Genomic DNA, 11,983 nt, shown 5'->3' on the forward strand with positions numbered 1-11,983 from the left:
AATGCTGCTGAAAAAGTGGACAGGCACACATAGTGCCAGCTATATTCGTTATCATGCATGGCAATGGGGTCAGACTGCTCAGTGTAAAACCATTATTTCATGCTGTCATTCTCGCTGTCTCTCATTTTACACAAACGCAATTGCCGCCATCTTGCATCTTAGCTGCCAATTTGTGAAGTCTGTGTTAATGAACTGTAATATTGTTCGCCTTGTTGCTAGGCTAGGTCAATTAATTTGTACATTGCCCTGGACTATTTTTTTGTTAGCAGAAGCTTTAAGACAATAAGCAGATAAAATGATCAAATAATTAACTCAAATCAAGTCCACGTATTTATTTACTTATTCACGTCTGCGTCCTGATCACCTTGTTGGGATTTGTTTTGTAATAATTACAAGCTGACTTTACATTATCCCTTACATAGCTACTGCAACTCTCAAATTAAACAATGTAGGCATGCATGACAAGAAGCCCAATGTATTTCACATCTACAATAATGTATCAGATCTGTCCGGAAAAAAACTGAAAGACTGAAATCACTGGCATGTAAGTCACTCTTGACACCAAGCTAGATAGTAGTTTCAGGTGCGGTTCTAGATATTGGCTCATGCTCTGTGTCTCGCTTCCCATTCTGTCCATTGGCATGCTGAGGTCCTTTGGAATTGGTCCCACTGGGGAATAGCGAAGCCATCCTGTTAGATTCGCAGGGACTCGTCGCCCTAGAGCTGGATCTCATCATACCAGGAAAAGGGCTCCCAGATAGGGAGGAAGAGGAAGATGAGGTACAGGGACCCCAGCCTGGAAGAAGGCCTGATGCTGGACGAGAGCCCACGACTCTGCTGAATAATGTTGGGCTGGGGTGCGTTGGGGCCAGGGTCTGCTGACTGCCATTCATGCAAATGGAGCTGGTGTCTGTGTAGACTTGCATGGCCGAGCCCGTCTGGACGCGGTAGTTGTACGCCCTCCAGCCCTGTTGTTTCCTCTGCTGACACTGGCACCTGAGGATCCGAATGAAGGCCTGCTTGAACTCACGGCTGTAACAGGGGTAAATAATGGGGTTCAGGCAGCTGTTGAAGTAGCCCAGCCAGAAGATCACTTTGAAGAACGTTTCAGGAGGTCGTAAACTGGTGTTAAATGACCCTACAAACAGAGCAAACGAGAGGTCATTTTTTGTGTGAACAATCTACATGCGTAGACTTGTTTCATCTGTCACCAATAGATGGCAGACATTACCAACTCACATGTATCTGCAGAAACGCATCTAGAATCTTTCTTCCTTCACATTCAAGGTTAAATAAGCAGTGTTACTTCAAAGAACTCGAAGAATCAAAACCATCAAGATTTTTTTTGGTTCATCTTTTAATCTTCTTGACAATAAATATATCCCCAATTCTCATTAGCGTTATGTGAACATATACTTGATTTTTTGTTTTGTTTCCTTAAAATCAGCATTAAAGGCACTACAACAAATATTATCACATTGTTACAGACATTAGATTTTTTTTACTTTACACTAATAATGGATTTATTATTATTAATAATTATTATTATTATTCATTAGCATTTAGATTTTTTAGCAAATGGAGGGTTAAAAAAAAATCTATATACACACTGCAAAAATCTTAGCATGTTAGTATTTTCACCCACAAATGGTTTTAAGCCAGTTGTTTATATATTTTGCTGTAGTGTGTGTCAGTAGGAAATATCAATTTACATTTCCAAACCATGATTGAAGAAACATACCTGCAAAGGGAACAGTTTGGAACAGTACTGGGAAAAGTTTTAGGCACATGTGTAAAAATGCTGTAAAGTGAGGATGCTTTAAAAAATATTGTAATAAAGAGATATTATTTATCAAATAACTTCTGTTAACTAAATCAAATTAATATTTGGTGTGACCACCCTTTGCATTTAAAACAGCTTTGACAGTGTACACTTGCACAGTTTTCAGGTAGCTTTACAGGAAGGTTTCTTCAAGCGTCTTTGAGATGTTGCCACAGTTCTTCTGGATTTTGTCTGTCTTAGTTTTTTTCTGTTTCTTCATGTATTCACAGACAGACAAGATGATGTTGAGATCAGATGGATCAGTGTGGATCATACCGCTGTTGTTAGACTCCTTGTGCATACAAAAATCTCACTGGATTATTACAATTAGAGGCAAAAGGAATGTTTGGAAATGTAAACGGATATTTCCTACTGACACACTATAACAAAAGACATATAAATAACTGGCGTAAGAACATTTTTGGGGGTGAAAATACTAATGTGCCGAAGATTTTTGCACAGTTATATAAACAGTATTATAATTTTAAATAATAAAAATTAATAATAGAAAATTGAGCAAAATATAATTCCTTATGTGTTTTGATATTGGGGTGGAATAATATATTCCATATGATCTTGACTGGTTTCCTGAGATTAATATTTTTCTGGTCAGCCTCTAATTCAGCATTAATTCGTTCTCTGTCTTCAAACCAGTCTATTTTTGAACACTCTCATCCTGCCATAAAGAGCATAATTTGAATAACTTGTTCTTTGCTGTGCACTCTGTAAGCTTTTATTAAAATGGTTATCTTATCTTAAATTCCAAAACCTCAAAAAGGAAGATTTATAGTGCTTTTACAATTTTACTCCACCTTCAACCAACTATCTATTTATGCACTTCTGGTGCCATTTTTAAAATTGAAATCTTTCTCAGGTTTCTATGCTCCCTTGCTAAAACATTAAATAAAAGGTCACTCAGATCCATCATGCTTCATCCAGACTCTGACAGTAGTTCATTTCCGCTAATGAGTTTACTAACTCACTCTTCCCTGAGGAATTTACCACGTTTTCAATCTTAATAAATGCCTGTAAATGCCAGATTTGCAGCCCGTAACCTTTTTTAGCTCAAGTCTCATTCACTCTGGTCTGATCTTACTAATAAGACAAAATAAGCCAACAAGACATAACTCTGTTCAACTGAAAGTTTATGTTTTATATTTTCAATAATTCCTCTGACTTTTTTTTTTTTTTGCTCGGAGGAACAGGATGCATGACTGAAGCGAGAGACGATTGGTTTAATTTGCTATGGTATATCAGTACAATGCAGACGGAGATTTGGGTTCATTACCACACTTCAAGAAGAGCCACAGATGTGAAGCCTTGCCCTGCGGTCAGCTTCTGTCTCTGCCAGTAAGTGAATTATTCCATTACGCTAAGATGTTCTCACCTCTTTCTTCTTTAAATCACATGTCACTCAGACATCTCTAAGCCACAGCATCTATAAATTAAGACAATCTGCACTATAGGAAGTCAACAAACAATATTTCAGCAGCCTTGTTTCTTTAAGCAAGTGTTCCCTTTCGAGGAATGGGAACGCCCCTGCGTGATTGCGTCTGATGCACATGTCTCAAATAGTCCATTGGCGAGAGTGAATGTCACAGGCGGGTGACGTCATGACCAGGAAAGTATAAAAGCACATCCGGTTTAGAACCGCGCTAGCTTCAAGCGCTCTGTGTCAAACTGTCTGTTATATTTAGTCACGAAAACCATACAGCTTCATATATATCTATCATGGCGTCCAAACAATCATTCAAGTAGTGTGCTTCTCCCTGCCCTCATTATCTTACGGGTGGGGATACACACAAACTTTGTGTGATGTGTTTGGGAGCGGAGCATGCTCTGTCAGCCTTTGAGGGGGTTGACTATGAGCATTGTGAGAGGCTGCCGCTTAGCACGCTCCGCTCTCGCCTGTCATTCTTTGAGGAGGGTGTTCAGGTGAGCGTTCCCTACGGTTCGGGCCCTGCTGCTGCCGAGGCAGCACGGAAGCTCTTAACGTGGGGATTGCAAATGGATCTCACGGCAGGGTTTGAGACAGGCCCCGTCCTTTCTCAACCTTTACCCGTGAGATCCGGTGCTCTCTCTCTGGAGTTGGAAGCCCGCCCCGCGGTTCCTTCCGCTCCGGAAGAGGCACCGGTGCTTCAGCTGTGTAGTTGCAAGGAACTAGATGTGCTGTGCATCGAAATAGGGGAAGAAGAAACGCCAGCTTCTTCCACAGCATATGAGGAGCTGGTGGAGGTTTTGTCTCGTGCTATGTCAAATGGCGCTTTTCCACTGCATGGTACGGTACGGTTCGGTTCGGTACAGCACGCCTTGGCGCTTTTCCACTGCATGGTACGGTACGGCTCGCCTCGGTACGGCTCACTTGTGGTGCTTTTCCACTGCATGGTACGGTACGGTACGGCTCGGCTCGGTACGGCTCACTTGTGGCGCTTTTCCACTGCATGGTACGGTATGGTACGGCTCGCTTTAAATGGTACCACCTCTGTTGAGGTTCCAAGCGTACCGTACCGATACTAAAATGTGACGTGGAAACACTGTAGATCACTGATTGGTCAGACAGACAGAATCGTCACTACCAGCGTCATTGTATTTGCGAGACATCAAACCCGCTGGATTTAAATAGCCAGTAACAGCCACCGCTGTAGCACCTGTTTTAAAACTACTTGCTTGACTTGCTTGAAGAAAAAAAACTTCCAAAAAAGAAATGGCTGAATCGTGGTCAGTGGACGAGAAGCGCAGACGTTCCTCTTGTTGGTTGCCGAGGAGCGGATAAACTATAACGATCAGTCATAATCCCATCCACTTTGAAGCGGTACTAACTGCAGTGGAAAAGAAACCAAGCTAAAGCGAACCGAGCCGTGCCGCGCCGGGCCGAGTCGTACCACGCAGTGGAAAAGCGTAGCGAGCTGAACCCTGCCGCGCCGAGCCGAACCGTGCTGAGCTGTACCGAGCCGTACCATCCAGTGGAAAAGCGCCAAAAGTTGAATATTGAATGGCCAGCCGAGAAGCCAGGCACTCATCCCAAAAGTCTATTAGACGAGTGCTTTCTATGATCTAGTTCAGTAACTCCACCAAGGGGACTTCCATTTTTCCAAGACCTACATAAAGAGCTATCAAGATCATGGAATTAACCATTTTCTTCCAGAGTTTTTAGCACTCAAGTTCATGTTTGCATCCGATTTTAGATCTTCGTCTTCTGAATCGTTCAGTCAATAAAATTTAAATTCAAAATGCTAACGTTGAAGCAGATTGTGCCTCAAATCAGATCCGAGGACTGGTTTGTCACAATAGATCTGAAGGACACATACTTCTATGTCTCCATCCTTCTACAACACAGGAAGTTCCTAAGGTTCGCTTTTGGGGGCAAAGCCTATCAGTATCGGGTTCTTCCATTTGGTCTAGCTCTATCACCCCGCACGTTCACAGAATGCAAAGACCTAGCTCTAGCCCCGCTCAGGCTGCAGGGCATATGTATTCTGAACTATGTAGAAGACTGGCTTATCCTAGCGGAATTGGAACAACTGGCAGTTCGGCATCGAGATGTCGTTCTCGCACATATGAAGAAATTGGGGTTGAGATTGAATGCCAAGAAAAGCGTACTTTCTCAAGCTCAGAGGACCAACTTTCTTGGTGTCTTGTGGGATTCAGTGACAATGAGGGCCGTGCTCTCAACTACTCGTGTCACTTCGATCATCACAGTTTTAAAAGAAATAAAGCTAGGCCAGTCACTCATTGTAAAACAGTTTCAAAGGCTGTTGGGTCCAACATTATACCACTCGGCCTGCTGTTCATGAGGCCCCTACAGTGGTGGCTCTAGACCAAGGGGTTTTCCCCGACTATGCATACTGGCACACCAGATTCTCTTGTGGTCCCTAGGGAAGTTACTCACCCTGAGAGCAGTCTATATTCCGGGACATTAGAATATAGGAGCAGACATCCTGTTGAGACAGGGGTTGAGGCCCGGGGAATGGAGGCTCCACACCGAGGTGGTGGAACACATTTGGGGAGTTTATGGCCAGGCACAGGTGGATCTGTTTGCGTCTCAGGATACAACGCACGGTCCACTTTGGTTTGCACCCGGGATGGTCAAAGCGTTCCTCTATCCAAAACCTGGTTACGTACCTAAGGTTCCAACCAATGTACCACAGCCTATCGTACTGCAGGCATTCTGTCCTCCTCCCTTCAAGGATTTAGACCAGGAGAAACTGAACCTCATCTGTTCAGTGAGAGCACTGAATACTTATGTCCACAGATCTGCCCAGTGGAGAAAGTCTGATCAATAAAATTGGTATGCTTTGGGCCCCCTAAGAAAGGCCTTCCTGCATTCAAAAACCACTATTAACAAATTGTAATATGTTCAGAACTCTGCCGCCCGGATCCTGACGGGAACCAGGAAATTTGACCATATTACTCCAGTTTTGAAGTCCTTAGACTGGCTCCCGGTCAGGTTCCGTGTTGACTTTAAGATCATGATGCTGACATACAAGGTTTTACACGGCTTAGCTCCGCAATACTTATCTGGCTTATTAATCACTTATTCTCCAAATCGCAGACTGCGTTCCTCACAGTGCAATTTATTAACTGTTCCACAAACACATCTAAAATTTATGGGTGATAGGGCTTTTTCTGTTTACGCTCCTAGACTTTGGAACTCTCTCCCTCCTGAACTAAGGGAAGCACACACTCTTGGCATTTTTAAAGCTCTTCTCAAGACACATTTTTTTAAACTTGCATTTGACTGCTGATGTCTCTTCGTGATCGCTTTACAGCTATTTTTTATTATTAATGTTGCTGCTTTTGTTTTTATTAACTTTTATTTGTTGTCTTTTCCGGTTGATTGTGATTTTATGTACAGGGCTTTGAGAAGCTGCTTTTATTATTTTATTATTATTATTATTATCCAAGCAGACGGGTTAGCAAGTGGATAGTCGAGGCTATCTCTCTTGCATATGAGGTTCTGGGCCAGCCTTCACCTTTGGCCACTAGAGCCCATTCTACTAGGGGCGTGGCAGCCTCCAAGTCCCTTATTTCTTGGGTGTTTATTCAAAAAGTTTGTGATGCAGCTGGCTGGTCCTCGCTGCTTACGTTTGTCAGATTTTATGACCTAGACATGGATACCCCGGGGTCTAGAGTTCTCATGTCGTTGCAGTTTAGCACGACAGGTTCTTGGCTGTTACGACTGTAACCCTAGTTCCCAGGGAACGAGATGATGCGTCACTTAGCCATACTTCCTACATCCCTGTGATTGACTTGCTTCTGCCTTTTTCGAAGCTAGCACGGTTCTAAACCGGATGTGCTTTTATACTTTCCTGGTCATGACGTCACCCACCCGCACTGGTTCAACATCGCTATTGGACTAGTTGACACATGTGTTTCAGCCGAAATCAAGCAGGGCGTTCCCAAAGTGTCTTCGACACATCGTCTCGTTCCCTACTCAGGGAACTAGGGTTACAGTCATAACCAGAGACGTTTTCAGTTCTGTTGTCCAGCTGGCACTTTGAGAAACTTCGCCGCACATGACAGATTTGATTTGTTTGCTATTTACTTAATCTGTGATTAAAAAAAGACTTTAGAGATCATAGCCCAAACGTTGTCTGCGAACATTAACCATCATGAACAAATTTTTATGCAATGCAACCTTTTCATATACCAATTCACTCCAAAATTCATAGCATGGCATATGAAAACAAAGGCTACTCAAAGAGGGGAAGTTAACTCCTCAAGGTCAAACACATATTTGCCTTCAAAATAGTTCCTTACTCATTTGCAGGAAAAACATATCTGCCCATCTGCTAATATGACCCTTTAGAAGGTCACTGGGAGCTGAACTTACAGGTCATGAAGTGAATCTAGGAGGGTGATTAAATTCTGAACAGATTTTTCTGTGGTGGGAATGGTACCTCTTCTATATTCCCACACCTCATCAGAAATTTCTGGGTTACGATAGGGAGTGAGCCTGGGAATAAGAGACCACTGAAGACATTGGCATCTCCAGTGCATTCCACCAGGAGACCACAGCAAGCTTCCAGCTCTGTTGTAACTCATCCATTGGTAAATTAAATGACCGCACATCAGGTTAACATGACAGACGTCGCTTTCAATTCAAACCAGCGCACGAGTCAAGGCTTCATACATTGTCAGTGATTAGAATATATTGCAAAAGAAAAAAATAAAGTGAGGTGATATATTATGTCCTTGAAATTAACCTTCTGCATCTGTTCCACTGGATCTCATTCATGACAGAACTCAACTATTCTTTTCTGTGAGTAAACAGTTTTGAACTCTAACAGTTTAAGACATTTTGGACTGAGAGCACAGAGATGGCTAACACAAACATAACCTGAATTAACCAATCAAGCGTTTGAGCTGGAGACGTGTAGTTTTTCCTGGCAACATGACCACATTCTAAAGTGTCAGAAGTGGCACTATCTTGACATTCAATCTTACTATTACTGATTATTTTAAATCATGCCAATAGCAACGTGACTGTGCAACTGTACCACAACTGTCTATAATACACTTTCATGTTTTGTTAGATACTACTAAACCAAAATGAACTATTAATATATAATTTAAAATATAATTTAGCATGCTAAACCTATTTTACATCATGGTCTCTTGCAATGCATGGAGCAAATCCAGCAAAGTGCCACAATGAAAGAGTAAGAAAGGCCTAAAAAAAACCTAAATATATTTACATAATCCCTATTCCCTCTCTAAAAGTGTGATAATGTGCAATAAATCTACATGACATGGTTCTACAGCCGACAAGAATATTTAGCATGCATTCAACTGTTAATAATCAACCTCAGGAACGGCTTTAATTGGCCATAAATTCCATAAAAGACGCATGCTGCTACAAATATTTATAAAAATCTAATTATTGTGGTAATGTCACATGAGTTTGACTCTCATTTGCCCAACAAGGTTGAACTTTATCTCTTATAATACACTAATGAAATAATGGGGCAGACTGTCTCTAATCGTACGCCCTGGACTCCTTTTTACCACAACAATAATACTTGTGCATGAAATATGTGATGCAAGTGTGGTTCTGTGTTTAGAAATATAATTAGGATGAATGCAAATAATGGCTGAATGTTGAACATAGCTATGCACTGATTTAAATGTGGAACAGATCTTGAGCTTAAGTTTATAGCCAAGTTATATGTTTGCTGCAATTTATAAACTACAAATGTAATTTCTAGTAGGGCCCACTAGACCTTGATCAGGCTGGTAGAACACACTTGCCCACCAAAAAGCTTGTTCTAAAGACACAGTTTTCAAACAGGGACAGAATTTTTATAGACAAAAAAAAAATCTACTTTTTTTTACGATATAAAGTGCAGCAAACATATACAGGCCTATTCTATAAACCTAAAACCACTGTTTGACTTGTACTGGTCTGTCTTAAATACAGTTTAAAATGTAAGTTAAGTTTAAATCAGTGCCTGTTATTTTCACATTTAAATTATATTAAATATTGTTACATTTACATGCAGGATAGCACCACAGAACCACAAGTGAAACATTTAAAGGGATAGTTCACACAAAAATGAAAATTGTGTCATCATTTACTCACCCTCAAGTTGTTCCAAACCTGTATGAGTTTCACAACAGACGATATTTTGAAGGATGTTGGTAACTAGACAATTGACGATAGATAGCCATTCATTCCATAAAAAAATAAATAAAATACTACTAATAATAATAATAATACCATGGAAGTCATTGGCTATCGTCAACTGTCTGGTTAACCAACATTCTTCAAAATGTCTTCAACAGAAGAAAGAAACCTAATAAAGGTTTGGAACAACTTTACTGTAAAAAAAATATATTTTAATGCTAAAAGACTGTAAAAATGCTACCCTGGAAAACTGTTATTTGGTTAACAGAAAGTTTCTATATCGTACTACAGTTAATAACTGTGATAGATCTAATTGTACATTTAATGTAATTTTACAGTAAAATACTGTTAAAGTTACAGTTTTTGGAAGTGAAAAAGCGGAGCAAAAAGTCATTGGAAAAAGTCATTGTATCATTTACAGGGAAAAAAGTAAATTGACATTCCCACAAATCCCTGCTTGACACTTCACATTTGATGTATTTTTGTTTCTTCACAAAAGTTTTTTTTTGTTTCTTCATAGTTTTTCTTAGTTTTTTCAAAACAGCTATGTAGATTAAGATTTTATGTTACAATTAATGTTTTTAAATTAATGTTAATTGCATTTTTTAAATTTAAAGTGTGTGACCGTGATGGTGTTTAGTGTTTGTGTGAATGACTCTATGCAGCTTCTAAGTATTCATATTAACTTTCTTGAGGAAAAGCTATTTGTGATAAGCTATTCATCATGTGATTCATCATCACTGTGATTAGTGGATGCTAGTTTGTTACAATGGTACAAAACATATGTTAATATTTCAATAGATATGTAAATTAATTTTATATTAGTTAATGAAATAAGTCAATAACTGTAAATTTAAGTTAAGTTTGTAAAACCTAAAATATTGCTACAGTATTTTTTATGGTCAATTTCTGGCAACCACAGCTGCCAGTTTTTTACTGTAAATTGAACGGAAGAGTGTTGAGCGTGAGTAAATAATGTCAAAATTGTCATTTTTGGGTGAACTATCCCTTCAACTGAAATGTTTGCTTTTGTTGACAATGGAACTTGTGAAGATGGTGTGTGAAGGTGTAATTGTACTTAAAAGTTTGTCATTTGATTTTTGGTTGTAGGCTAATCAATAAAACATACGTACCGATGGGTAGTGCGAGGAAAAATGGTAACCAGCACAGAATGAACATGCCCACTACAACACCAAGCGTTTTAGCAGCTTTCTTTTCTCTGGAAAATTTAAGTAATTTGACTGTCAGCGAGCTCCTCATGTGGCCTTTGCTGCAGTCATCCTGCGTCTGAGAGCCTTTATAATGGATCCGGAGCGTCAGCTCATTAGAGTCCATGTGCTCCTTCATCACTCCGGCCTCGAGGTTTTTAGTGGTTCTTTTGGCAACTATATACACGCGGAAGTACATGGCCAGAATAACCGCTAAAGGGATGTAGAAGGAGCCCAGCGAGGAGAAGAGCGCGTAAAACGGCTCCTCTGTGATGAGGCACACAGTGTCGTCCTCTGAAGGAGGCTCTTTCCACCCAAGCAGAGGTCCAATGGAGATGACAAAGGCAAGAACCCAAACACCCAGCATGGCCAAGAGCGCCCTTTTCTCGGTCACAATGCTCGGGTACTGCAGCGGGTAACGCACCCCGATGTAGCGGTCTATGGAGATTACGCACAGGCTCATGATGGATGCGGTACAGCACAGCACATCCACCGCAGCCCAAATGTCACAGAAGATCCTCCCGAATACCCAGTAGTTAAGAATTTCACGCGTGGCAGACACCGGCAGGACAGTTGTGCTCAGCAACAGGTCTGCAATGGCTAAATTGATGATGAAGTAGTTGGTTGGGATGCGCAGGTGCCTGTTGCACACTACGGAGAGAATAACGAGAATGTTGCCCACGATAGCAAACACAATAAAAGCGCCCAGAACCATGCCCAGTGGAAGCGCGCGGCTGAGGCTGAATGAGCTCGGCTCGGTTCCGTTTCCCGCGGAGCTCGAATTGTACACGTCGGACAGTTCGGAGGAAGCATTACTCAAGAAGTTCACGGAATGATCTGTATCAGAACTCATCTTGCCTCTGCAGTACCTCCATACCAAAGTAAGAGCAGTTTTCACCTTCAAATGCGCAAATTGTTATTTCTGTATTCCAGAAAAAAAGATCAGATGAAAATTACAAATTTCAAAGGATCCGGTTTTGTTGCGCAACAAGCGTGCAATAGGAAATGTCCACAATTGTAAAGGTAGTACAAAGTCCAGTTGAAGATGTGCGTGTCCACAAACTTGGTTGGCTGAGGTCTCCGCCGTGTCTCTCCCGGTGTTCCCGCACTGCTTCTGACCACTCCTGCATTCACCACCAAACCCCCTCCCCTGTGGAGACTACAGACCCGACACAGAGGTACATCTACACGGCCTATTAACCTGTACCCATATGGCAAGCCGTTGTAACCTTCATACCTTAAAATCTTTACTAGCATCTATTTTATGTTACCAATACTTGTTTTTACTAAGTAATCCAGTAGAGTTTTTCAGTTTCATCAACTACT

At 41.1% G+C, this 11,983-nt stretch overlaps 1 protein-coding gene across 1 annotated transcript; it reads right to left on the bottom strand.

Moving 5' to 3' along the window:
* Positions 1-425: 425 nt before the first annotated feature.
* Positions 426-11,657, bottom strand: adra1ba (adrenoceptor alpha 1Ba). The gene is made up of 2 exons (XM_077233462.1): positions 10,583-11,657; positions 426-1,138 (listed from the first exon to the last, which is right to left on the bottom strand). Exons 1-2 carry the CDS (start codon positions 11,508-11,510, stop codon positions 567-569), a joined length of 1,500 nt encoding a protein of 499 aa, XP_077089577.1. The 5' UTR covers positions 11,511-11,657; the 3' UTR covers positions 426-566.
* Between the last annotated feature and the right edge of the window lie 326 nt (positions 11,658-11,983).

The sequence above is a fragment of the Siphateles boraxobius genome, unplaced genomic scaffold (assembly GCF_051911475.1).
Source record: "Siphateles boraxobius isolate OS27281-9 unplaced genomic scaffold, OSU_SipBor_1 18, whole genome shotgun sequence".
Taxonomy (NCBI): domain Eukaryota; kingdom Metazoa; phylum Chordata; class Actinopteri; order Cypriniformes; family Leuciscidae; genus Siphateles; species Siphateles boraxobius.

Excerpts from the sequence above, each read along its gene's own strand:
- adra1ba (XM_077233462.1), bottom strand. The coding sequence starts at position 11,510 with ATGAGTTCTGATACAGATCATTCCGTGAACTTCTTGAGTAATGCTTCC. Across the intron at positions 1,139-10,582 it reads TTTCCTCGCACTACCCATCG|GGTCATTTAACACCAGTTTA; the intron begins GTACGTATGTTT and ends CTCTGTTTGTAG.